The sequence below is a fragment of the Chaetodon auriga genome, chromosome 4, assembly GCF_051107435.1.
Source record: "Chaetodon auriga isolate fChaAug3 chromosome 4, fChaAug3.hap1, whole genome shotgun sequence".
In the NCBI taxonomy this organism is placed as follows: Eukaryota; Metazoa; Chordata; class Actinopteri; order Chaetodontiformes; family Chaetodontidae; genus Chaetodon; species Chaetodon auriga.
Window position 1 is genome coordinate 3,930,798 of NC_135077.1, and position 27,913 is coordinate 3,958,710.

Consider the following 27,913-nt stretch of genomic DNA (forward strand, 5'->3'; position numbering starts at 1 on the left):
CTACAAAGCCCAGATCTTTCATACCCAATCATGACACTATCACCTGTTACCAATGAACCTGTTTACCTGCGGAATGTGTGAAACAGGTGTTTCTGGAGCGTTCCACAGCTTTCCCAGTCTTTAGTTGCACCTGAGGTCAAACATTAAATATGTTCTCTTTGTACTGTTTTCAATTTCAAAGTATTTGTCAAAAAAAAAGCTTAGAAAATCATCACATACTGTTTTAATTATGTTTAATGCAGCATCCCAGCTTTTTTTGCAGTCAAAGTTGCAGTGGTGTATCAAAAAGGCTACAGCATTCACCTCGGAGGTCAAAAGTAGTCGACAATGGACTCAAGTAAAAAACAAGTACCTTTGGATTTTAGTACTTGAGTAAACATACTCAGCTGCTCACCACCACTTCTGTTACAGCGACGTCAGTCCACCCTCCGGTGCTTCAAGCGTCTCCAGAGTGCAGCAGTTTCTCTATTAGCAGAAGTCTCTGGTGTACACTCCCCCCAACCACACCTATTATAGCCCCCCTCTGGATGCAACATGCCCCAACCACATACAACGCGTCACTACTAATCAGTATTCAGTTTTCATATTAAGCTCCTCAACACTTGCTGCCCTAGATAATAGCCTCTCTTGCAGCTTCAGTATATAGAATGCCTGTATTGTGTACCTTGGCAGGCCTCGTTATCACTATTCATATCACATCCGCGAAATTCTAATGTTTTTGCCCACAAGACATCCTTCCATAACATGCTTCTTCTTTGTGAATGTCTCATTCAGCACTCTATGAGCTGCTATGATGTGATAGTATTACATTCTGGGGCCTCTTCTCTGCCACATGTTGAGTTGTCTTTGCCTTTTATTTCTGCATGTGCGTGTTGGAAAGTGTACATGTGACTCTGACGCCTGATGCCTGTAATGAGAGCGGCATGACATGCAGGAGGATGCCAGATGCATTAGAGGAACTGAACTGAGCGTACTGATTTTCTGATCGGTCGATTAGCATAATGTACAGACAGGACATGTGGGGGAGCGGTGAATTGTTCCTTCATTGATGTGAAAAAATACAGAATAGCATCTCTCTGTCTCCAAGGCTGCCTCCCCTCACTCCTGCCTTTTGTGTTTTCCTCAGTCAGAGCTGTGTGTTACACTCCTGCTCTCTGTGTTTGTCTCCCTTCAGCCCGGGGCGCTCTCCATCCTGCTATGACAATGAAATAGTGATGATGAACCATGTCTACAAGGAGCGCTTCCCCAAGGTCAGCCTCACACAAACAAATACACAAGTGTAAACTCTGCAACCCTGCATACACACATCAAGTACGCACACAAACAATGAGCATGCAGTCAGTGGTTACCTCTGACAACCTGACAACTAGTAAACAAACTAAAAACAAACTAAAAGTCCTTCTAGAACGGTGGTCGTCATTGTTTTCCCAACTGCTTTCACTGTGAAACACCAGAGAACATGCACTTACGGGTTTTGGGTTATTTTGCTTGAACCCTGATACTAAACACAAAGGGTTTGATCCGTGGAGGACAAATAAAAAATTATGTCAATAGGTGGTTTTGTTGGAACATGTGCAGGTTTCTGCAGTCTGTATCGAGTGCAAATGACTGTGGGAGCAGAGAGAAGTGTTGCCACATGTTTGTGAAGATCTGAGGACTGAGAGGAGGGCTCCAGGCAGACTGTGGATGTGATGGTTCTTGGTAGAGTGAACAGGTTTCACCATAGCAGAGGTTGTAGACTAACATCGGGGACTTGATCTGATGTAAGTCACTACAAGGAGCTAATGTAAGGAGCGCGGCAGTGGGATGTTTGGGCGAGGTGAAGAGCAGAAAGGCTCCTGCGTTTCTGGAGAGTTGGAGCGATATGACCACCTGCAAAACAAACACAGCCTAGCAAGGCAACGCTGGGGTCTAATCTGCAGTGTCTTAGCCTGGAGCAACATTTGGGTAGCATCCTGGGATACATGTATGTCTTACTGATGTCCTGAAGGATAAACCTCCAGAAAAAGAAAACAAGTTTGCTATATGGTCTGAGAACAACAGCCAATCATTCAGAAAAGTATTCTCCTTCAACAAGGAGCAGCGCAGTCTTCAGGGCCTCAGTGAATATCATCCCAGCATGGTCACAACGCCACGTGAGTCGGAATATAAGTAGTAAAGGGAGCATCCCAGTAGCCTAATTGTTAGTACGCATACCTTGTAACTACAGTGTCCACAGTTTGACTCCCAGCTGGAGGACCTTTATCACATGTTATTTACTTCATCTCCAAATGTTTCCCGCCTCTCTCACACTGACTGTGAAGTAACAGAAAGATTATTTGCATTAAAGAAAGCCATGTATAGGGACAAGAGATGTGATGGAGAGGAAAAAATAGACGTACTAGTACTGGTCCACAGACGACAGGTACCAGTGTTGCCCTTTTTGCTTTTTCACATTTTTGCCTGAAATCCTGGATTCATTTAAGTCCTGGAAATGTGCCACATGGCACTCAGGCCCCGAAGATGAAGAGGAAGCATATCATGTGGTGCAAACACTACCTACGACCTTGCCTCAGGGCATCTCTTAGCCTGTGTGGCTGAATCTGACACATCTGCATGATTAACATGAAGTGTTCATATTAAATCATGCACATTGTCCCTTCTTATATAGAATAAGCATAAACATCCCAAAGGTCAAAGGCAGTCCTGAACACATCCCAATAAGTGTTTTCAGAGATTAGCTCATGCTTGCCTCTGTTGCACTAAGCTGTTATCTCCGTATTTCTGTGGCCTTGTTTCTTTGAAAGAGGCTTACCATTCTCCTCTGACCTCCAACATAAAGGCAGCTTTTAGTCAGAGGGCTGCTGCTGAGACTGTGTTTCACTGTTCTTGGTAAGCTGTTTACTCTGCAGTGTGTGAAACTCCTGGAGGATAACCTTGACTGAGATGCTCGACCTGACCTGTGATTCATTGATGAGAAGCACAAAATCAACTAGATCACGCGTGTTGCTCCGGGCCAATACGTAACCAAACTGTAACCTAACCTCTTACACCTGTCCGCTGGCACTAAATACTGAGACATGGGTGCATGACTCAGCATCCGAGAGTGCTAACTGGTCATATGAACAGGGAAGTCTATGCGAGCGAATGTATGCCGCTCACAAGCAGGTTTCCTCAAACACCTTCCTGTATTCACAAAAACGCACGCACATACACAGACCATCAGTTTCATCCTGTGCTCGTTCACAGTGATGCACGATGAAGCAGTGCTAACGAGTCTTCCCACATACTATTGCACATTTCCCAGGATTGTAAATGAAGACTTCACATTGTTGCATCTTCCCCATCATTATAAGGAGAATAATTAACAGCTACATATCTGAAATAGATACTTAGAGGGAGCATAAAATCTGATAATGTTGCACGTTTTTTAAAGCATTTTCACACAAGTTAGCGGCTCCATCTGTAGCAGATCTTGTAAACATCATTTAAGCTACTTCCTGTTCTTCCAAAAAGACTGACTGCTCTTCGATAGTTTTATAATAACAATGAATAAAATGAAAATGTGACATTGTGTTTTTAATGATCAAACTACGGAGTAATATCATCCAAATCTAGAGGTAGGTGGTGATGCCCACGCGTTATGACATTTTCCACCGCAGCAGGCAGCTGTTTCATTGAACACTACCTGTTCAGCACCAAACAGCAGACAAAGTTAGCAACTATCTGGTGAACATGGTGGAGCATTTAGCTGCTGAAGAGACAGATACTTCTCTGAGGAGGTGGTGGAGACCAAAGAACTGAGCTAAAAATGATCATTTTGCTCCATAACCGCTGGATTTGTAAATACAACAACACATAGCATCACCAGTCGTGCTTCAGTTTAAGCTAAACACACTATATGGACAGAAGAAATTGGTCCCATTCCAGGGGAGGAATGTGATCAAACTGCTGCCTTTCTGGGGATTTAATTTGTCGTCTGGGACAGTTGATTACATTAATGAACACTGGCCTGACAACATGACAGTAACTGACTGTTAACCACCAGTTTGTACTCAATCAGGCCACAGCTCAGATGGAGGAGAGGCTTGCAGAGTTCATCCAGAACTACTCCCCAGAGAGTGTTCTGCCACTGGCCGATGGGGTCCTCAGCTTCATCCACCACCAGGTAGCTGAGCTGGCCAGGGACTGCCTGACCAAATCCCGCGAGGGCCTCATCACCAGTGTCTACTTCTGTGAGCTGCAGGAAAACCTGGAGAAGTTGCTGCATGACGTGAGTTGTGATGTGTGAGCCGTGGAGGGGGAGAGGAACGTAAAGCCTCAGTTCAACCTCTGCACATCTCTAACTGACCCTGTCGCTCTGTCTTTCTGTCTGTCTCTCCCTCTCTATCAGGCGTATGAGCGCTCAGAGAGTTCGGAGCTCACTTTCGTCATTGAGCTGGTTAAAAAACTCTTCATCATCATATCTCGTCCAGCCAGGCTCCTCGAGTGTTTGGTGAGTCCCATCCCTCTATCTGATAGTACAGTCACACAAGCTGAGACTCAACACACACTGATACAGATCCACCAAACGAACATTTATTGAGTTAAGTCACAAGATCTTTCTACATTCTGAGTGTGTTCCACCTCATCTGCTGGGAAAGACTCGTGTCCTACCTGCTGTCCTCCCACATGGAGATGGAGGGTCAGCTCCCTCACACTGAAAAGGCATTAAAGAATGAGCAGAAGTGGGCAGGCTGTCTCCTGTGTATTCAGTCTGAAGTTATGAGGCACAGGTTTTCTAAACGTGTCACAGCTGGAAGCTGTTCTGTCACTCCGCTTTTTCTTTATCTTTCGCATCACATTTGTTTTACTTGTGACAAATAAACAACCTGTTATCTTTCTGTGATCATTTTTTAACCTTATTTTCTCATCTAGTTTGGTGGGTTCACAAGGATTTAAAATAAAAGAGATTTATTTATACACTCGTACAAGGAATGCAATCTCCATAATAACAGACCTACATGTAATCTCATTAAAAACAGAGGCGAAGTGTGCCCACTTCCCTGTCTGTTTCTAATATAGAAAGCATAAACCTTTAATTATGGCAAATTAGCACCACAGATATAGAGCCCACCTACCCTTTGTGCCCTATACCTTTGGCTGCAGAACATAAAAAATTAACAAGTAAATAAAAATAGAATTGGGAATATTACCGCACTATGATCACGTTCTCCTGCTTGTATTTTCCCACATAAGGAAAGAAGAAAAAAACATAATACATCAGTAACAAAGATTAACTGCTGCTGCCTATCATGCAGTCAGACGTACACATACACACACATTTATGATTTGTTGCTGAATGGCTCTTTTTTACTCCGCCTTCTTTATTCTGGAGAGATTAAAGTAATAATTAGATTTTTTGAGCTACTCTCAGAAAGACTTGAAAGGATTGCAGCTCCTTGTACACACAAGAAAGAAACACGTCTTTGTAAAGGGTTCACCAGGAGTTCATCGGGGGGTTTGCATCTCATAACGGTCACTGATTTTACACACGGAGTTCATCTTATGTTCGTGAGGAGTACGACTTCGCAGCCTGTGAGAATAGTTGTATAATCTGTTCTGTGGCTCTGGAAAGAAAACTCCAAAGTCTGCATAATAACCTCGATAATGTCATCAGGGTTGGAATTGAGATTTAAAATGTTTAGCATCCGGTCTTGTTGGGTCAGGATACCTCTGCGGCTTTGACTTAGACCAGTTGTTTTTTTGTGTGCATGTGTGTTTTATGTGAATCTCTGACTTTATGGAAATGCTGGATCGCTGGAGCTCCCTCTTAAGTCTGCCAAAGAAAAAGCCCTTTTATAAGCAGGAAGGCTCGAGGATACAACATTTCAATGTGAACGGAAAATCTTAAAGGATTGCAAAAGACTTGATGTCTTTAAGTGATCAGTGAACGTGGCTTCATTCCAATCAAATCCAGTCAATGTGAAAAGACAGTACCTCTTCCAGTCTCCGCCTCCTTCTTGCACTTGTTCTGTATATTTACTATGTGCCCTTACATTTGAAAATGCTCGTGCATACACATCTTTTCAGTAGATGTAGTTTCACCTTCAGCTTTCTTAACACGTGAGATGTGGATGTATGCATTTACAGTGTTATGCAGTAGAGGTCATGGTTTTGTATAAGCTGGATCCTTCACTCCATCAGACATGCTGCATGCAGCAGCGGAGTACACTTTACTGCCACGGGATATTTTTCCAACTTAACTCAAAAGAGTAAAATATTCTGTCCACTTTCACCGCTTGTCAGTCTTCTCAGCAGCACATCAAATCAGCAGAGAGGCAGAGCCATGCTTTTGGCGTGTTGACACATGTACGCTACGTAACTAATTTAAATTTATTTGTAATAACAAGGCCCTCTGTACACGGAGGATTAGCCATACCTGGCTATCAACTCCCTGATTGATGGCGTCACGTGTTCATCATTGACGAGCTACCTCCTCCAACCCTCCCGGCTCATCTTTCCGTTGCCAAGGCGACCGTCAGAAGAGGTCGATAGGGTCAGGCAGGATGTGGAGGGGACTCCAGATCCTCGTGGCCCTTAGGTTAGAGAAGAGGAGACACACACACGCAGATAAAAATGTCGTCCACGGCCGTGGAGTTCACTTAGCATTCAAGTCAGTGGCGAGGTTTGATTTGGTGAAAATGTCACACGGTCAGCAGGCTGTTAGCTGCAAGAATGTTATCCTGGAGCAGAGCAGGCTATCAGAGAGGCAGGTTAATTCCCCCCCTCCGTACTCTCTCTTTTTTCTCTGGTCGAGGGGAGCAGATATAAGAGAGCGGGAGAGGAAGGAAATGATCCCGCCTGCCCCGGGCTCTGCTTTCTAATCAAAATGTTATTCCACCAACAGGACTGAAACTGAATCCCACAGGACGCTACAAAAGGCTGTTTCACTGGGAAAAAGGATGTTTCAAGAAAGCAATTTAAAGTTCGAAGGTGTATTAACACTGATTGTGTTTGTTTGACAGCCCCTTAGTGGTGTTTGGCCATGAATTTGCAGTAAATCAAAGTAAATCTTAGTTTTGTGATGATAAGTTGGCCATACTTATACTTACACTGATTCATGGTTATGGTGGGACACAATATATGACCAGTCCATTAACAGTCATCCTTTGTTAGGTGTCACCACGTCTCTTTGTTACTGCTCACTAGGAACTTAGTTATCACGGTTCAATACGCAGCTGTGGGCCACCAATCATAACCCGATGAACACTGGTTTTTCTGTTAACCTCCCGTTAAGTCACAGTATCATCTATATCATGATTATCATAAAAATCTTACGTCATGATGAGAAACCTACAAGTTAACTTTCTCTTTATCTCACATGAAAAATTAGTTTGAGGGTAAATGAAATATTGCAGAAGAAAAAAAATCAAGGATATTTTATGCTGCTGAATGTTAATTGAACAGTGATCGTCTGTCACAGTGTCTCTTTAGCTCCTGTTGTCATGCATCTTGTATGTATCTGAAGACTTCATTTGAATTCTTTGCCTTCTTTTGGCTGATGACAGATCTTCAGCTTGGCAGTTCAAGCTTTTAGGTGTTTTTATACTGTAGCTCCTTTTGGCAGTTCAGTTTTTGTCTCCTCCAATGACAGGAGTTCAACCCTGAAGAGTTTTACCATCTGCTGGAGGCAGCGGAGGACCACGCCAAGGAGGGACAGCTCATGAAGGCGGACATCCCTCGATACATCATCAGCCAGTTGGGGCTGACCAGAGACCCTCTGGAGGGTGAGAGAGAGTTTTCATTTGTTTCAGTGTCTTCTGTTAGACATTGGCTGGTTCCTTGTAGACAAAGAAAACTTGATTGGTGATTGTAGACTGAGGAATTAACAGTATTGAACTAAGCTCAGCTAAGCACCTCCCGCCTCGAGCTCCATACTTAACAGAGAGGCATGACATCATCAGTCTTTTCATTTAACTCTCAGCAAGACCACAAACTGGCTTATTCCCCCAAATCTCAAACTGTTACTTTAAAAGCTTCTGTAGTTAGTTGATGTAGTTTGTCCCACAGCGCACTTATCAACACAACCAGCAGTTAACGATTCATAGAGAGACTTAAGGTCATTTAAAACCCCGAACAGCCGACTGTTACAGTTTGTGTCAAAAGTCGTAATTCTTCTTGTCCAATTTTAACACGGACATATTGCAGACTTTTAGATTCAGAGTTACACTTCCAAGGATGTAATTATCTCCTTTGTCCATTCAGAACAAATATCTATAAATTCACTTAGGATTAAGAAAAATGACCTGATAACTCCAGAGATTGCCTGAGAATCAGTGCATTTTCCAGTTTACTGGACTATCAAAGTAATCCAGTGAGAGTTGTCTGTACATTCATGGGTACATTGCAAACCGGAAATGCTAATAGCTAATTCGACATTTTAAATGGTGCCGATGTGCAAAACTGTAAAGAAATCTCGACTGAAAACACGGCGCTCAAGCTGTTAATCACAACTAACTCCATGGAAACGCTATACTTCCTGTTTACATCCGCCAGCCCCAACTTAGAGTATGATTGTCACCAAAGTCAAAGTAAGACAAAGAATAATATGAGGAGTTACAAAATGAAAACCAGGCCCCCCTCCTCCCTCACCAACCTGCTCCACCACCGCACTCCCTTCCACGGCCTCCGCTCCTCTGAAGCCAACCTCCTGTCTCCAAAACAACACGAGTCAACAATTTAAAATTGTCTGCTGGAGTACAGTTAATTTGTGCAGCTGATCAGCTTTCCTGGATGTTCAGCATGAGGATGTAGGAGATGCAGAGTTTGGACTGACTGGATCATTAACTGGCTGGGGGTGCGGTGAAATCACCGTCTTTCATCAATCAGCACGGCTCAAAGTCGGCCCCCAAACTCACAGCGCTAATTCACATCTGCTCAGCCGCTCCCACTCTAATCCATCAAGAGCTCTTCATTAGCTGATGGGTTAAATGATCTGGAACGACTCTTCGCAATAAACAGCTGCAGTTTTATTTCAGAACTCGTGAAAAATACGGGCCAGCTCGGTCCTTCTCAGTAAATTTCTGCTAACAACGTGCCACTTGATATCTTGATCTTGCACTTTCTCTTGCACCTTCATTGTCATGCAGACACACATGCACACCCACGTGCGGTAGCTGCTTGCACATCCACACTTTCACACTCTCGTTTATTTTTCTCAGTTCCCTGCAGAGACAAGATCAGTTGTTTTCAGCGTCAAACAGAACTGACAGAATGTACGATTGTCAGCTGAATGACTTTTATTTTACAAGATGTTAATATATACAGAGCGGCTTTGTAAAGGCTTTGCAAAGTTAATTACCATTCAGTTATTTCCCTGCTTTAACAAAACAGAACTATAATCAGTGCGTTCGAGCAGCTGTCACATACAAGAGCAGGAGAACACTGAAAATTAGCTGCCAGTGCTGCTCGAGGAGGGAGGAAATACAAAGTGAGAGGGAGGGAGAGCTGACGGAGACAAGAAAAATTAATAAGAAGAAGCTATTTTAATTCTCCTGTTTTTCTTTCTGCGATCTGACGTGTTCAGCTGTTTTGAAACTTGAATAGCTGTTTTGTTAAAGATGTCTGAGCAGCTGCAAATGTTCTATCTGCTCCCAGCAGCGTGGGAGGCCCGGTGCTTTAGCATGAGAAATGCCTCTTTTCATGGTGACACCAGGCTTCCTTGTTAACTAACATGTTTCTCAACAGAAATTGTGAGCCTTGACAGCTATGACAGCGAGGGTCCACATACTCCGGAGACCGATGACTCAGCAGAGGTGAACACATACAGTATGACTGCATAAACACACCAACACTCGAAAACACACACACACACGCACACACACACACACACAGAGCTATCACAATCATCAAGGATGACATTTTAGCATTTGAACATTCCTTTCAAACCGTCTTTGTGCAGATTTTAATTATGGTTTTAAAATGTGTCACCAGGGAAAAGGGAGAGCCATCAAGCCACCGAGCGAAGAAGATTTTCAGAGCATCAAACTGATCAGCAACGGAGCTTATGGGTAAGCAGTGGACTGAAGCCGTATCGATCCTTCATCGAAACCAAATCAAACCCAGTGATTTATATATACAGTGTTTGAACAAGACCTAACCTCGACTACAGCAACACTAAAACACTGCAGTGTATTGTAACAGTAATGAATGAAAGACACCAGTCTAAAACATTCTGCTACAGTACTCCAGTGTGGAAACTCGCTGGTAGTAATGTAACATACAAGCTGTTGTTGTCAAATGTTAACTGTTAATGTTAATTCTCAGTTAGAATTGTTCAGTTAGATAAAAACAGAAGCAGATTTTTTAAGCATGGACGGCTGACTTTTAATTACTTTATTTTTTCTTTATTCCGCCGTTTTGTGCAAAACGTATTGTTGTCTTTGGATTTTAGTATGGCAGGATGTCTTGTTATATTTCCCGTGTTTGAGCTGTCACAGTGCGGTGTAATCCCATGTGGGATGTACCTTATATTTAGCCTGACACAGAAAAAAATAAAAATAAGAATAACTAATACAGACAGTAAAAGCAGCGTTCCAGTCCTTCATCCTAGAATGGAGAATAATTAAAGCACCAACATCCAAGCAGATTTCAAGGAGAAAACATTTTTAAGGCATTTTCTCATGTGTGCAGCCGCTGTGCTGTGGAATAGCTGAAAAGTCAATGATGTAAACTTATTGTACTCAACAAGCAGTCATTTAAAGCAATAACATGTGGTTTCCTCATGTTGCTGCAGTCTCAGTTTGTCTAAAGCTGGCTGTTGTGATCAGAAAGGGCAGCGCTGCAGCTGTGAGGCCTCCATTATTCCCCCATTATCCGCCCATGTGAAAGAACAAGCATATTTCCGAGCTTGACTTCAAAAACTCAAAGGGTCCTTCTTTGGAGCTCAACATTTTGTTCCAGAGGATTTTAAGTCTTGATATCAACCTTAATATCCACTCAGCCAGACTTTATCTGTCAGCTCTTCCCACACAGTGCACTCCATGACTGTCTTACCCTGCTGTCTTTTCATACCTCACCTTGGCACCAGCTTTCCCTTCAGCTCTCACTCGTGTCTCTCGCCTTCTCTCCAGCGCCGTCTACCTGGTGCGCCACAGAGAGACACGTCAGCGTTTCGCCATGAAGAAGATCAACAAGCAGAATCTGATCCTGAGGAACCAGATCCAACAGGCGTTCGTAGAGAGGGACATCCTCACCTTCGCAGAGAACCCCTTTGTCGTCTCCATGTTCTGCTCTTTTGAAACTCGCAGACACCTGTGCATGGTCATGGAATATGTTGAGGGTAAGGGAGTCAGATGTGGTTTTGTTGACACACTTTTATGACACTGAGGGTGGACTTTGACAAGATATTTAGGATTTGATCTGAGTGGACATTTGATGTTTTTCCTGTTCCGTTTCTCGTTTGTGAACTAAGAACAATGCTTTTCAGCCTTTTCTCCCTGCCTCATATTTCCTGACCAAACGCTTCTCCAGCTTCAATGATCTTCTCCAAATAAGCACACAATTTGTGTCTTTTAAGCCTTTTGTCTGGGTGCTGTGACCTTGATCGTTCCAGTTTTAACTGCTCTTTGCTTTTGGTGATGTTGACCTTAAAGTTTAAGCTAATTCAGCGTTTTCATTTCACTTATTTAACTCTGGATAAAAGTGTCAGATAAACACCCGAATAGCAAATGATGGCTTTGTCTTGCTCAGATTCAGGAAGCGAAAGTAATATGGGGGAGTGCAGTCACTCACTTATATTTCCAGGGGGGCAGACTCTTATTTCACTATCACAGTGATTCTCCACCATGAAAGTCAAAGAAGGTCAGCAGATTCAGGCTGCTGCTCCAGCCCTCCTCATCTTCCTCTCCAGTTGTGCTGGATATTCTGGAGGGCAGCTCAGGACGGTGTCGGCGTTTTGGCTGCAGCAGCACCTATGCCGGTGTAGAGACACACTGAAGCATGAAGGGTAGTCGTGAGTGACTCATGTATGATGAAACTGCCAAATGTGGCTTTAGTGGGTGCAAAAGTGGATTATAAGCCAAAGAAAAAGAATAGAAATACCCATTGATAAGCTCAGGTGCATCATAAAAATGAGAGTACTATTAGTATTACTCACATGCGTTGATGCTGTTTTGCCTCAGAGGACCTGCAGACTGTCAGTGCTCTCCTCAGTAACTCTCAGTAGCAATAACTTGTGGTGTTTCTGTGTTCTCAGGTGGGGATTGTGCCACTTTGTTGAAGAACATCGGGGCTCTGCCTGTTGAGCTGGCGAGGATGTACTTTGCCGAGACTGTTTTGGCTTTGGAATACCTACACAACTATGGTATCGTGCATAGAGACCTCAAACCTGACAAGTGAGTGTTTAAAGCTGGGCTAATCAATATTTCTTGCATAATACTGGATCAGATGGCTCTGTGTAATGTGAAAGGGGTTGCTGTATCACCCACCTGCAGTTCCTCTCAGCTCTAATAAGCATTTAGCATCATTCAGCTCATTGTTTTGGTTTTTCAGCCTGATATTTTACTGATTTGCTTCAGTCTTACTTCTTTTATTGGCCGTGTGTGCAGCAAAAAAGCTCTAAAAACCAAGTGTACTTTACTCTGAGACTGTGACAAACCTTTCAAAATAACCACATGCTCCATTATATCTGTATTTTTCTGCACTGTTCCCAGATTTGAACTGTTCAGTTCCTGTTTTCTCTCTCCAAACAGTCTGCTGATCACCTCCATGGGACACATCAAGCTGACAGACTTTGGCTTGTCAAAGATGGGTCTAATGAGCCTAACCACCAACCTGTATGAGGGACACATTGAGAAGGACGCCAGAGAGTTCCTGGATAAGCAGGTACAGTGTCTGTAACCTGGCATCAGCATGTAAGCTGGGTTTGTAGACATTAATTGCAGCACATCATCACCGCATTATAAAGAAGAAATGCTGACATTCAATCAGCAGCTGTATGAATGAGTCGGTGTGTGTAATGCAAATTAGTGTCATTCTGAGCTCGGCCGTATGGTGGATGAACAGGCGACTGGCATTCACAGCCTCTTTCAGTCTTGTCCAGCCATGCGTGCCAACCTGCCAAGTCATCTGGCAAAATCAATAATCTCCAAATAAAGACATTGCATCACAATGCTTCCTGTGTTGTCGGAATGAGTGAATCGTTAATGGTCTCTGTCTCCATCACAATACCATTTTGCAATTAAAGTTATTGTTTATGCTCTGAATGAAAGCGGTCATAATCAGTCAGATTGGCCCGTGTGTCCTCCAGCTCTTCGGGGTGGAAGCAGGCATCTGTTTGTCTGCCAGTAATCAACTCACATCTGCAAATGGAACAGGTCAGGGCTTCGCTTTTCATGTTCCTGGTGGAGATTCTGATTAGGAGTGTTTCTCATTCACACGGTAATGATGTCTCTGTTGTGTAAGACAGCATGCACACGTGGAACCACTCACACACAGACGCAAACGTTTTATATATGATTACTAGAATGAAACCATCAGTGTTGAACATCTAAATGAATAGTTTCCATTTTCCTGCTTAGTATTAAATGGTTCGTCCAAATCACAAAAAAGAAAATGGAAAAGAACAATTTCCCATTAACCAGAGGTGGAATGTAGCCTCGCAAATGGTTTGAAATCTCTGCCACTGAGATTTTCCACAGAAAGTAATTTCATTTTTGGTGCTTTCAGCATTAATCAAATGACATCTGAAATTGACTCAGTGTGTCTTTCCTGAAACAAGTTACTTGAAAAGTCCACAGTGTCAGTGAACCGTTTGCACTGTTTTTATTTCCTCACCAGTCTAAATGATGGGGACATGGTACTGTATTCATATATGGAAAGGCTCAAACAGCTCTTTTCATCTTTGACTTGTCAGCCAAAGAGATCTCAGATGAAACCAAAGCTGTCTGCTTGAATGTGTTGTGGGTGTTTGACCATCACTGTGCAGAATGATGCTGAGTTTAACACTTGAGGCTGTTTTCATGTTCATCTTCTCTTCTTTTGAATCGAGTTCAACTCATGTACATGCGGGCAGGATTATGTGACATCGCTACTTGGAAGCCAACAACAACAGAACTACATCAGACACAGATTATTATACATTAATTATACATATACATTATACATATTATACAGTATTTTTGTTTGTCTCACAATCCACCTTCCTCTCTCTTTCCAATCCTCTCCTTTCCTCCTCTCTCCTCCCCTCCTCCCACCTCCACCTGCTCTCCATCACTCAGGTATGTGGTACTCCAGAGTACATCGCTCCAGAGGTGATTCTCCGTCAGGGCTATGGGAAGCCGGTGGATTGGTGGGCTATGGGCATCATCCTCTATGAGTTCCTGGTGGGCTGTGTGCCGTTCTTTGGAGACACTCCAGAGGAGCTGTTTGGACAGGTCATCACAGGTGAGAAAATGGCATTAAACATACACTCAAACTGCACATTTTTAGCAATCAAAAGCAAACTACAGAGGCGGTACAGTGTGTTTTCGTTTGACTGGGTTATTGTCTTTCTTCATAGTGTAGCATAAAGCTTAGGAAACACGTTGTATATGCTTCATGTATCACAGCCTGCAGTTTGAGAGCTGCTCCAGATACAGTAGTTTTCCTCCATATTCATTTTTCTCTGGCGACACGCAGGTGTTCAGGACTACCTGTGATTTTTTTCATCTTTGAAACTACTTCATCAGGAGGCAGTTTGTTTCTTCCTTGTTCCTCTGACTTTTTGCTTTCTCTTTGTTGTTAGACGATATAGTTTGGCCAGACGGTGATGATGCCTTGCCTGCAGATGCTCTGGACCTCATCTCTGCCCTGTTGCAGACCAACCCTCTTGTGAGGTTGGGTACAGGTAAAACCTTTCCATTTACGTCATATCAGTGCTCCGATCTGCACCCATTTCGCAGCGGTATTAGGAATGTATAGTGCCATCAATGGGAGCATTCAGGCTTGTGTACATTACATTGAATATTAAGTCATGCATTACTTAGCATTCCACCAGTATCACTTTATCCATCCTTTCTCTGACATTTATCCGGGCCCTGGTCATGGTGGCAACAGGATAAGAGATGTCTAGATGTCCCTCTCCCCAAAAATGTCCTCCAGCGTCTCCAGGGGGATCTCGATGTGTTCCCGTACCAGATGATATGAATAACAATTCCAGCGTGTTCTGGGTTCCTCCTGGAGTCTTTTACCCGTTGGTAATCCCAGGGGAAACCTCTTAAGGGTTGTTCCCAATAGGCATCAGATACTTGAACCACCTCAACTCTCGATGTGAAGGAGCAGGGGCTCTACGTCGAGCTCCCTCTGGATGTCTGAGCTCCTGCCCCTGAGGGTGAGCGCAGCCACTCCACAGAGGAAACTCATTTCAGCTGCTCGTATCTGTGATCTCATTCTTTCAGTCAATAAACAAAGCTTGTGACCACAGGTGCAGGTTGGAGGGTAGACTGACTGTATACGACTGTAGCTTTTATTACCTTTGCCAAGGAGGTTATGTTTTCAGTGCGGTTTGTTTGTCTGTCAGCAGATTGTGAAAAGCTACTTGCCTGATTTTTATGAAACTTGGTGGAAGGGTGTAGCATGGGCCACGGAAGAAGCCATTAAATTTTGGAGTGGGTCTGAATCACAGGGTAGATATACCAATTATTTTTCACTGACATGTCGAGATAATGGCGGAATAGATGGCGTACATCTTAAAATCCAGTAGGTGGTTGTAAAGTTGAATAGTGACAAAAGAGTCAATTGTAGAAATACGATGATTCCACATCACAATCCACATTCACAGGTATCAGTAGTCCACTGGGGTAGCCGACACATGTAGTTGGTCAGACTTCACGCAGAAAGCAGTCCTTATGGAGCACCCTGGGACAAGCGCTTTAGAAATATATTCAGATATATTACACACACATTTGCATATCGTAGAAGAGTGGACTATTGGCCTTGGTGGACATCTGTGCTCTCCGAGTGCTCTTCTTCTGTATTTTTAGACCTGTATTTGTTTTGTTCTTTGGCCAATAGGGGGCAAGATAACAAGCTAAGAACACAACATTGCCTTAGAAACACCTTACAATGGTTATTTAAAGCATATATGGAGCAACATTAACATATTTTGGACTTCACCACCTCCTTTAGGAAATATCTGCTTCTTTAGCAGCTAAGCGCTCCACAGTGTTCACCGGCTACTTATTAACTGTGTCTGTTTGGTGTTCAGTGCTGGGCAGCGAGCATACAGGGGATTTTTAGCTGCCTGCTGCATCTGAAAACTCTTCCCTGATGAGAGTGGAGAGAGCAAAACAAACAAAACAGTTACATTATGGATGAGAAAACCAAAATGCTCCATAGAGCTGAAGGAAACTGCAGAGTGGGGTGTGTTTGTCACTGTGAGAGACTCTTTGCGCATGCATGTTCTCGTCTGATCCATTGTTAATAGTATCGATTAATCAGCCTTAAGCAGCTTTAAGTGTACTTTCCACCACACTGAATCTTGAATGAGGCTGACCGGTTGTGTCGTTCGTGCCCCTGCCACCAGGTGGAGCGTTTGAGGTGAAGCAGCACTCGTTCTTCACAGAGTTGGACTGGAACACTTTGCTGAGACAGAAGGCAGAGTTCATCCCTCACCTGGAGTCAGAGGAGGACACCAGCTACTTTGATAGTACGTTCCTCTGGGTACAGCAGTAACATCAATGTTAGATTTGTGGCTTCTGCAATAATTTTCTGACAGCGTTCCGGTCAGAAATGAACATTTTCCGTTCCGCTGACAGCTCATATATTCCATCTCCTCTCTCACTCCCTCCCCTGCCAGCCCGCTCAGATCGTTATCATCACATCAATACATACGACGAAGATGACACCAATGACGATGAGCCCGTAGAGATCAGACAGTTCTCTTCCTGCTCTCCTCGCTTCAGCAAGGTCTGACTTTGTCCTCTCTCCTCTTTCGCCTCTCTCTTATCGTTTTTTTCTATCTCACTGTGTCAACCTGTTATGTTTTGTCACTTTGAACATTTTTTTCCAGGATTAGATGAGGAAGGAGAAAAGTGTTAGAGAGAGTGAGGTCTGACTGTGTGGAGAGCAGCACCTGCAGGCTGGGCTCAGGTCTCAGCCTCGCTGGGCTGTTGCATTGTTTCTCCTTATTCCCGTCTCTATTTTAAGCCACTCCGAGGCTCATGTGCCTTCAGTGCCTTTTGCTCTACCTCTCTACAGATGTGTGTTTAATGATCTCACCTTCCTTTTTATCCACATCCTCTTTTTGGTGGCCAAATCTCTTTCAGTTCTGATCCGTGACACTTTCTCTCTCATTTCTCTCTCTCTCTCTCTCTCTTTCTCTCTCTCTCTCTCACTCTCGACTCTCCTGCTTCCATCCTCTCTCACTTCCTCTGTCTTTACGTCTGCCCTCCGTCTGTATTTCACCTGGTCCATCTGCTCATGTTTGGGCTGTGAAGGAGCTCTTCAGGAAATCCAAAGTGCTTCATTGAGGCTCCAATTTCAATTAGGTCTGAGATGAATTTGAAGTTCCATTTGAGGGCTTTTGAGTGCTCATGCAAAGACCCCTGCTGAATACACACACATAATGAGGTCCACAGTGAACCTGCACGTATTTGATTCATCATTATTAATGCAGAGCTGCAATGTTTCATGATTATTCAATGACAGAAAATTAACTAGCAACTGTTTTGATAATCATTTGATGCATTTTGTTTTTTATCATCTTGTATTTATTTACACATTATTTATAATCTGGTGTACACTGCTTAGATTTACCTGACTGCTGACTTGCTACTGTTACTTCACCTCATTATTTTGTCATCAGCTGTGGTTTCTATTTTTACTTCTTATTTTGTTTGATATGCAATATTCAGTAAAAATCGCATTTCTGAAACACATGTAGTAAATAAGCATACAGCAAACAAATATATACCAGTAACCCCACTCACCAGGTGTGTTTTCCCTGAGCGGTTAATAACTGCTAACAGACCAAATCATTATTGATCTGACTGTGTTCCCCTGCAGGTATACAGCAGCATGGAGCATCTGTCTCAGCTGGAGCAGAAAGCCTCGACCTCCGTGTCCCGTCGGGAGCACAAGGGCCCGCGGGAGGACAAGGTGACCAAGAGAGAGAGCCTGGGCAGCTTCACCATGAGAGACAAGAGCTGGAGGACTGGATCCCCCGAGATGTGAGTATTATTGGATGAGGGGTTTTGAACGAGTGTTTGGGATTTTTGTGTCTGAGTGAGGAGGAAGGTTCTGTATACTTGTGTGAGATAAGACTGAGGTGTTCAGAAGGTGGTTCCCTCAAGGTTTTTTCTTCCATTCAGCTGCCACACTTTCTGTCTCACTGACAGCAATTTTGACACTTGCTGTATAAAAAGAACATTGTTCACACTGAGTCAACAACAGGCAGCAGATCTTCACCACCACAAACTTTGGAAAGTGCAGTTGGATGGCTGGTTCACATGTCTTACAGACACCTAATATGTGTCAGTTTTTTCATGATTTCTTAATAAATAATGCAAATGTAGCCACTTGTCTCGTTCAAATTCAGCGCACAATTTAGTTACACAAATGTATAATTACTGCTTGTTTTAGGGCTATTGAATACGGGTGATTTAATGACCTTGTTAGCCTACAGTTGTTTGCAGACATGAAGAGACCTCTCATTACCTTGCATGAAAGCTTTTAGTTTTTAGCCCATATAAATTAAGCAATTGCTCTCGTCCTGGGAGTCGTTAGATATTAGAGATTCTGCTCTGATACTATGCTTGTCATGTTTTGACGCTGCTTACAAAGACTTGCTCGGTCCACACTAGGTATTATTAATTATCACACTTCTGATTGAGAGCATACAGCAGAAACAAATTGACATTATTTCTCAAACTTCATTTCACCTCAAGTCTTATGGACTTCAATCTCTTCTACATTCATATGTAAAATAAAGTCAATGATTTATACTTTCTGCATTCATAAAGCTTGAAAAATTTGATAAGGTGAAGGTGGTTCATCATGTATTACCTTACATATTGGATTTTCCTTCTTCCATATCTAGTATGAATTATCAGTATCTTGCAGCTATGATTACTTTTTGACCACAGCTCATTACATTCATTCATTTCTTTCATTAAAGGTGCCCAATGGAGTTTTCTTGGAAACAAACAAAACATATGTCTACATTCGGTGTTACTCATCAAAATACACTGCGTGAGCTCTAGTCTTCTTCTATCCTGCCTTTGCCGACGTATTGCACCACCTGTGATCAGTGGAATAGTGTGATATAATTAGCAGGAAGGTGTATTACAACACATGTGCAGTGTCATCATGTCAACCTGTGTGTATGCACGAGATAAACAAAACCAGGGCCCATTCATACAACCCCAATTCCCTAAAAAGTAGTGATGCGACGTAAAAAACAAAAACAGAATGCAGTCTTGTGCAAATGAACTCTGTTTACCAACAACAGTTTTACAAAATGTCCCTGAGTCCATGTGATAGTCTCCTTTATACAATCATGTGTTCACAAAGTGGTGAACCTCACTCCATCCTTGCTTGTGAAAAACTGACAAATTATCAAATGTTAGCATGCTAACATGCTGAACTAAGATGATGAAGACGGTAAACATACCTGCTAAACATCAGAATGTTAACATTGTCATTGTGAGCATGTTGGCATGCTGACATTAGCATTTAGCTCAAAGCACTGCTGGGCATAAACACCCTCACTGAGGCTCTGTTTGTATTTTCTTATGAGACTGTTTCTGTGTCCTGTTCTCTTGCAGGAAGCGTCTGTCTTGTTCAGAGTCTCTGCACATGGAGGGGGATGCAAGCCCACCCCTTGGTGCCCGTCGACGCTTCTCAGCCCTCATGGATACACATCGTTTTGCCTCACCCCAAGACGGTGAGCCAGACTTCCTGTCCCGCCAGGTGCCCATCAAGGTCCGTGGAACCTCTCTGGATGGCACCAGTGCCCCCTCGCCAAGCCTCCTGGAGCAGAGGAACAGTCTGAAGGAGATCAACGGAGCAGGTGTGATAGTAAGGGGAAGTCTCTAAGGTAGTGAAAGGTTGTGAGGGTAGAGAGGAAGAAGGAGAGGAAATAAACGGGAGCTCTGGGAAGGTGGTAAAGAATAAATCAGGCAGGGAAAGGAAGGGGGAGGGTAGGAGCAGAGGAGGTGAAAAAGCAAACTGTAATACCTTATTAGATGGCCAGTGCTGAGTGAGTGGGCAAGTGGGCGATTCATAACGTTGCTATTTTCACCTGTAAATGCTACTAACACCAGGCATCTTAAACAACTGTCACTTCCTCGTGACTCTACATCCTCACAGACAAATCCCCGAGACATGGAGAGACACCGGGAGTCACCGCAGCCATCACCACCTTATCCCCAGGTCCTGCCCGTGACGTGATGACTCCTCTGTATGACCCTCTGGGGCCCCGGGCCACCAATGACCTGGTCCTCCGCAGGGCGCGCCATCAGCATTTGTCTGGTGAAGGAGAGAAACGTAACTCCAGACCTGGAAACAAGGTCATCAAGTCAGCCTCTGCCACAGCCTTGTCTGTCATCATACCATCAGGTGAGAGGCACGAGGAAAGAAAAGACTGGAATCCTTCTGAAAAGATTAGTTTGTGGTGCATTAACACAGCCTCTCATTTCTGTCCTTACTCTGTTTGCCTCCAGTGGAGCAGCATGGTGGCTTCTCTCCACTGGCCAGCCCCATGTCTCCTCACTCTTTCTCCTCCAACCCCTCGTCCCGTGACTCCTCACCCAGCAGAGACTTCTGCCCAGCTGTCAGTGTGCTGCGCTCTCCCATCACCATCCATCGCTCTGGAAAGAAGTACGGCTTTACTCTCAGAGCCATCCGGGTCTACATTGGTGACAGTGACATCTACAGCGTGCATCACATTGTTTGGGTAAGAAACTTGTCGGAGTGTGTACTACTTGGAGATGTTTTCAGTCAATGGCCTCACATGAAGAGGGTGAGTGTGTATTTTAAAGACTAGGTAAACAGGGATCAGTGTGTGTATGATTTAGTGGCATCTAGCAGTGAGATTGCAGATTGCAACCAGCTTATTTTCCTGTTATCCTATTAAAGCAAACATTTACTAGTATTATTTGTAGTCATAATGAATGCTTTCCTTTACACTGACAGTGCACAAATGTAGACCATCTGAACTAAAAATGTTCATTTTAGGATTTATTGTTGTCAATCTTTCAAAATACCATATATAGTATAAATATTTAAATACTGCCCTCTGAATGTGTACATGTGCTTAATTTTCCCCTGTTATCTATGTGAATGTTTTGTGTGAATTGGCAGCATGTGGAGGACGGCGGCCCTGCCCAGGAAGCTGGCCTGTGTGCTGGTGACCTCATCACCCACGTCAACGGGGAGCCCGTCCATGGTCTGGTCCACACTGAGGTGGTAGAGCTCATTCTCAAGGTAGGCAGCAGTACGTGTATTCATTCTCAACTGTGCTGTATGTTTCTGTGTAATTCCTGTATTTCTGTCAATTAAGGCCACTTAGCTGTTTATTTCTAAGTTGTCAAATTCAAAGTAAGGCTATTCATGCATGAAGACAAGGTGCTTGCGGCTCTCACATAACGCTGCGCTTAATAATTATACAGTTAATTCTGTAAAAGGTCACATATCATTGGTCATCTCTCTGTCAGTAAATAAGCTTGACAGTGAATAATTAGAAGCATCAGTGTAGAAATCATTCAGTGTTTTTGATCGGTGCAGAGTGGAAACAAGGTGACAGTGACAACCACGCCTTTTGAGAACACCTCCATTAAAGTGGGTCCAGCCCGCAAGGCCAGCTACAAGTGTAAGATGGCCCGACGAAACAAGAGGACTATGGGCAAGGACAGCCAGGACAGGTAGGAGCCTACACACCTGCAGCCCTGCAGTGAGAGTGTTACGTATGTTGAGAGATGGCGAGTAGTCTCATGAACTAAAACATGGTACATGAGTAAAGGATTTTCTGTTTTGTCTTACATACAGTGTAATATATACAATATTATTCTCACTGTAACTGGACAAGACATAACGTACAAAAGCTGCACTGAAAAATCTGTTGGTATGCTTTGGGAAATTAATTCATGTATATTAAGCCCATATACACTGATCCCATTTTAGATCTTACCTTCTCAACCTGTCTTTTCTGTGTCTGTCCATCCTGCAGCAAGAAGCGGAACTCATTGTTCCGTAAGATCACGAAGCAGTCCAATCTGCTGCACACCAGCCGCAGCCTGTCCTCTTTGAACCGCTCCCTGTCCTCCAGTGAGAGTCTTCCTGGCTCCCCAACTCATAGCTTGTCTGCCCGGTCCCCAACTCAGGGCTACCGCTCCACCCCTGAGCCCTCATACCTGGGTAAGATAAACAATGCAGATACAAGTGTCGATATAGAAATGGTCTGAGATTAGGTAATAGAATTATTTTCCTGTTTGAAGACTGGACAGAAAACAACTCGATATATTTTTAGAGAGTAGAATTGGGAGTTATCCAAATTCACTTCCTCCAAAACACAGTGAACGGCCTGGAAAATAAGCTTTTAAAGCCAGAAATTGTACAAGCCATAGAAACCAGAATTCTCTTTATTTTTAAATCAAAATCGTGCCTTTTCTTCAGAGGTTACATATCTTAATTGATCTTTTCTGCTTTCTGTTTTCCTTTAGGTGCTTCCTCCCAGAGCAGCTCTCCAGCCTCCAGCACTCCAAACTCCCCTGCTCCATCTCAGCACATGAGGCCCAGCTCCCTACATGGCTTGTCCCCTAAACTCCACCGCCAGTATCGCTCTGCACGTTGCAAGTCTGCTGGTAACATCCCCCTGTCCCCGCTGGCCCACACTCCCTCCCCTACCCAGTCTTCTCCACCTCCCTTGCCTGGCCACACTGTGGGGAGCTCCAACACCACCCAGTCCTTCCCTGCCAAGCTCCACTCCTCGCCACCGGTGGTCCGTCCCAGACCCAAGAGTGCCGAACCCCCTCGATCACCTCTGTTGAAACGGGTGCAGTCAGCAGAGAAGTTGGGCTCGCCTTTGACCCAGTCCAGTTCTACAGGAGGGCTGGGGGGCCCGCTGAGGAAACACAGCCTCGAGGTGCAGCACTCAGAGTACCGTAAAGACGCCTTCCTCTGTGAGCTTGGGCTCCAGAGCCTGCTGGAGACAGAAGGGGAAAATTTACCTCCTAATCCTCCACCCCTGCCCTCATCCTCTACTACCCCAGAGACTGGGGTCCTGAAGCCTGTGAGGAGACTCGGGAGACAAGAGTCACCACTTAGCAGGGAAACACTGCTGGCCGGGAGGGAAAGGGAAGAGCGGGAGAGAGGGAGGGAGAGGGAGAAAGAGAGGGAGATTGATACAGCGGCAGTCCTGGAGAGATTGAATCGGGTTGGAGCCACAGTGTCCCCGTCATCTTTACAAAGAAAACCTCATACAGGTGAGCTGCCCTTGAGCTCGCACGCTGGCCCAAGCTCCAGACTAAGTGCAGAAACCACTAAAGTTACAACTCCTAGCACCCCTACCAAAACAACAGGAAGTCTGGGTGCTCACAAGGGGCCTGAAAAGAGTCCGGCCGACTTAACTCCAAAACAGCCGGACCACAAGGCAGCCAGAGCTGCATTATCTAGTAAAGATCCCTGGGAGCAGCTCAGGGACAAAACTGAACCAAAGCAGGAAGGAAACAACAGGAGTAGACCTGGTTTACCTGGTGCTGTCTTCACCAAGAGCTCTGCTTCTGCTCCAGATAAATCCATCGGCATCAGCTCGACAGTGACAGCAGGTCCTCTGAGCATGAACAAGACCTTTAAACCATCAGGTGTGGGGGACAGCCTGAGAAAGGCTGGAGAGGAGAGCAGTGACTCCAGGACTCCAGACCTCGGCTCCAAAAGCCCCAAACTCCCAGCTCGCATTCTCGCTCCCGTCGTCCCCCCACATGGGCAGCCGCTCTCCCTGGGCAAGGTGAGGCAGGGACTTGGGCCTGTCAACTGCTACCGCGGAACCCTTGACTGGGACGACAAATGTCGCCTGGAGGTGGTGGAGGAGCATTCGCCTTCTCCCTCTCCCTCCCCCACTGCTGTTACCCCCTCCCTCTGCGGACCTTCCCTCTGTAAGTCGCGGCCTGTCTCTCCTGGCGAAAAGACCAGCTTCGTCAGCCAGCTGACCACTGTAGCCAAAAACGTCCTCGGGCCAATCAAGCTTGGGTCCCAGGAGGGGGCCAAGAGCAAAGACCAGCAGACTAAGGCAGCAGAGGAGAAGCAGGGAGGCACAGCAGGAAAGTCTGACACTGCTGCTGGAGGTCGAGTGGTTGTTGGGGCTGCAGTGGTGACCCAAAGTCCTGCTGGTTCACCGTTAGAGAAGGCTGCAACAGGTAGCAGCCTGCCGAAAATGTGACCCCATGGGGTCCCTAAATGGGACTTAACTGGAGAAAAAAAGATGCCTTTTTTAGAGGAACAATGCAACAGAAGTCAAGCACTTAAAAACAATGTACATTCCAGTTTAAGAGTATATCAAATGTTATTTATTGATTCCAATCAATGACTGATTCTAACTTAAAATCAGGAGTGAATTAATCTACTGTAAAGGTGCGTTATCTGTTGATTTTCTATTATAAAGTATTTAATAACAAGACTCTCAATGTAATGTTGAACACTTTATCAGATGTATATGTGCGTGGGTCTATGTGAACGCATGTCATATGGTATGTACTGTACATGTATTATAGGTACAAGAAGGTCAAAAAGTGCTTTACCGATCAAAACATGCTGAATACTGTGAATACCAAATCCAGTCACTCTATTTTGTCTTTCAACCAGCCCTTTCTTCTTTTACTGCTTATCAAACAAAGTGATGAAGAACACAGACAAACTGTAATATTTGCATCAAACAACATGAATGACACGCAGCCTCAGCTTGGCTACGGCGGGAAAAGCCAGCAATGAGATGATGAGGCTCATTTCCTCTTCATCCAGCAGTTTACTGAGGTGATGTGCACAGTCAGACAAAGCCAAAGCAGGCCTTCTGTCAGTGGATGTCACATCAAGCACTGTTTGGCTTTGTCTGTCGCAGGGGATTGTATGCGTGTGAGTGTGTGTGCGTGTGTGTGTGTGTGTGTGTGTGTGCGTGTGTGTGTGTAAAGCCACCTTGGGTCTATTTCTGGTGGTTCTTGAAGGCTGTGTCCTGCTGCAGAGGAAAGCGGGGTTGACAGAGCTCAGGCTCAGCGCTTATCTCCACTTCGCAGGAGGGCTACCACAGCCCTTTTCTCCGTATGCCTCCGTCTGCACACAAACACACACGCACACACTCGTGCACAAACACACGTCCACACACTCACACTGCCACAGGAGGCAGCAGTGTCAGCAGCTGATTTCCATGCATTTAAATCCATACCCCTGTGGTCCACGAATCGGGATGTGAGTGCGTTTGCAAGTGAGTGAGTTAATAAGTGTGTGAGCACATGTGTGTCTTTTCAGGGGGTAATTACACTCGGCATGGTTGACTCAGCAAGGGGTCACGACAGAAACCAAACTGGAAATAAACAGACAGCAGTTCGGATCCCGTAGCAGTTCTAAATGCTCTGCTACTTTACGAACAAACCACACAGGCACACTGATGATTACTTACGTGGATGTAAAAAAAAAAAAAAAAAAAATTCTAAGCACATATACAGTGAACCCATGTGTTGTTTTGAAGCAAAACAGGAGAAGCAGGCAGTCATGGATGTAGCATACTGTAATCTGTTAAAGGGCTCTATAGCTAAGGTAGGGTTTGTGGATATGGGCATGGTACAGTATATCACAATTAACCTGTTGCTGTAAAAACAAGGTTATCTACAGTATAATCAGAATGACTGTTGTTACAGCAGATGCTACATGGTAGGTAGTCAAAATTGATTAATGCTCACATTTTGCAAATGTAACATAAAGGTGTTCATCTCAGCCAGAGTGCTTAGAAGGATAAAATGTTTCTCCCACTGGTCATTTTCATCTCCTCAGTAGTTCATTTTCAGTAACTATCCACTGTACATAATCTTATGCAAACCGTTTACAGCTGTGTGGGAGGATTGCTGTCACAAATCCTGCTACTAGTTGATTTACCGAGTTGGTGTAGAAAGTCGGGTTTTAACGATTTAATACATATTTGATTAAATGCGTTGTTAAAAATCACCTGACTGATAGAGATTTGATCAAAAATGACTGATTCTTTGAAGTACTACAAATGTAAACTGATTCAACCAACAACAGCAACTTCACACCAAGGCAGAAGTTCATTTATTTTCTTGTGCAAACTTTAGCCTCAAACAACAGTTTTGCTGAACGTTCAAGTTTGTTCTCCACCATTTGCTAAAAGCTACATAAGAGCTACAAAGTGGGAAGTTCATTTGTGCAGTATTGGCAATATAATTTTTTTTTTTTTTTTTTTTTACAAAACCAGTCATTAATATAAAAAACATTTCTTAATGCATCTTATTGTTAATGCAATATTGGTTGATTTTAATCTATTTACATTTTGTGAGAAGGACTCTGTGAGAAATCCACCCTGGAGTCTCACAATGTTTGTCCTGTGCAACAACCAGTCAGGTTTGTAATTCGGCATTGTACTGTACTGCCCTCCGGTGGCTCAACATATCCACTGTTGAACACGTTTCCATAATATTAATAACCCGCTGGGGTGAGAGTCTCTAATGAGGCGCAGACCACCAAAACACTGCAGAATGGATGTTATTAGCCATAGGGTTACTGAATATGCATTGATGTTTCTATTGACAAAATATTTGCAGTAATTCTCAAATGAACACTTGAAACATGAATTTATTCCTTTTCTGTTGTTGTGTTCTTCACATGACTGTTAATTACATCTTCTGGGATATTGATTAACATTTTTAAACATACTGTCTTATATATTCTACTGATAGGAAGGAGTTCTTTTATATCTTGATGTATCAAATGAGTCATCAGGTCAACTCTGATCACCTGATTAAGAAAATTTAACTGTAATGTAATCTTATACAGCTGTCATGCCCACTTTCTGGCCTTTTCCCAATTAGTGGTGTCTATACTAGTGTTACATGTTTGAGAATTTCTTTTTTCTTTTTGTGACTGACAGAGAGAGTAGTATAAATGCACTTTATTTGGGAAAAAAAAAAATCTTAATTTGCTGGTATTGTTTCTAAGTTACTTTGAAGAGAAAGTAAATATACTGTATACAAACATTGATACTACAAATAAACACAAAAGTCCAAGTGTAAAAACATTCCACATTTCTTTGTTCACTGAAAGTGTATTTATTTGTACCATGGGGCATTTTTGTTTGTGATAGATGTGATTCAAATGCAGACACCTGAAGTGCAGTATGTGGAATAAAATTCTGAGATTTGTTCCAAAACCTGCTGTCTCTCACTCTTTTTTTGACTGTAATCTGTAAGGAAAATCCTGCAGAAACCCTGATATAATCTGATCACAGTAAACACTGTTGTGGCTACAGTATGCATGCAGATAATAATAAACTCACAGTCATAGCAGCTGTAACTAATGCATTTTATTTTATTTTTTTGATCCAAAGACACATGTAAGTGGTAACGTTATTAGCTACTACACTGCAATAATTGCTATGATAAAGTCACCATTAATATTAAAAGAGGCTTTTCCTGCTGTGACAAGGCAAAATGCCTGCTGAGAAAAAGGTAGTACAAGATGGACAGATTTTTAACAATAAAGAAAAGTCAAAGCTGTGGACGATCATCAAACATGTCAGACAAATCCGAAACACGAAAACACTTTTGTTCACTTTTTATAAAGCATGAGATGAATCATGAACTGCATGTGTAACACCTGGCAGTTTCATGTGCACAAGAGAAACGTCCCTCATGTTATTTCGGTGAACATAATTTCTAATTTAGCATATATCAAAATACTGCACACATGTAGCACA

General features: G+C 43.6%; 1 protein-coding gene across 4 annotated transcripts in view; it reads left to right on the forward strand.

The window, feature by feature from the left end:
- Positions 1-27,367, forward strand: part of mast1a (microtubule associated serine/threonine kinase 1a) — a 70,195-nt gene extending 42,828 nt beyond the window's left edge. For all 4 annotated transcript variants that reach the window (XM_076727457.1, XM_076727458.1, XM_076727460.1 and 1 more), the window contains 21 exons: positions 1,175-1,250; positions 4,043-4,252; positions 4,373-4,474; positions 7,616-7,748; positions 9,709-9,776; positions 9,955-10,031; positions 11,094-11,302; positions 12,218-12,356; positions 12,714-12,846; positions 14,241-14,406; positions 14,747-14,848; positions 16,526-16,648; positions 16,799-16,908; positions 18,007-18,170; positions 19,767-20,011; positions 20,311-20,559; positions 20,664-20,896; positions 21,304-21,426; positions 21,727-21,863; positions 22,169-22,356; positions 22,662-27,367. In XM_076727457.1, the coding sequence (XP_076583572.1) occupies positions 1,175-1,250; positions 4,043-4,252; positions 4,373-4,474; positions 7,616-7,748; positions 9,709-9,776; positions 9,955-10,031; positions 11,094-11,302; positions 12,218-12,356; positions 12,714-12,846; positions 14,241-14,406; positions 14,747-14,848; positions 16,526-16,648; positions 16,799-16,908; positions 18,007-18,170; positions 19,767-20,011; positions 20,311-20,559; positions 20,664-20,896; positions 21,304-21,426; positions 21,727-21,863; positions 22,169-22,356; positions 22,662-24,376 (4,702 nt within the window). In that variant the 3' untranslated portion in view covers positions 24,377-27,367. The remainder of the gene's footprint in view (positions 1-1,174; positions 1,251-4,042; positions 4,253-4,372; positions 4,475-7,615; positions 7,749-9,708; positions 9,777-9,954; positions 10,032-11,093; positions 11,303-12,217; positions 12,357-12,713; positions 12,847-14,240; positions 14,407-14,746; positions 14,849-16,525; positions 16,649-16,798; positions 16,909-18,006; positions 18,171-19,766; positions 20,012-20,310; positions 20,560-20,663; positions 20,897-21,303; positions 21,427-21,726; positions 21,864-22,168; positions 22,357-22,661) is intronic.
- The last annotated feature ends 546 nt before the right edge of the window (positions 27,368-27,913 follow it).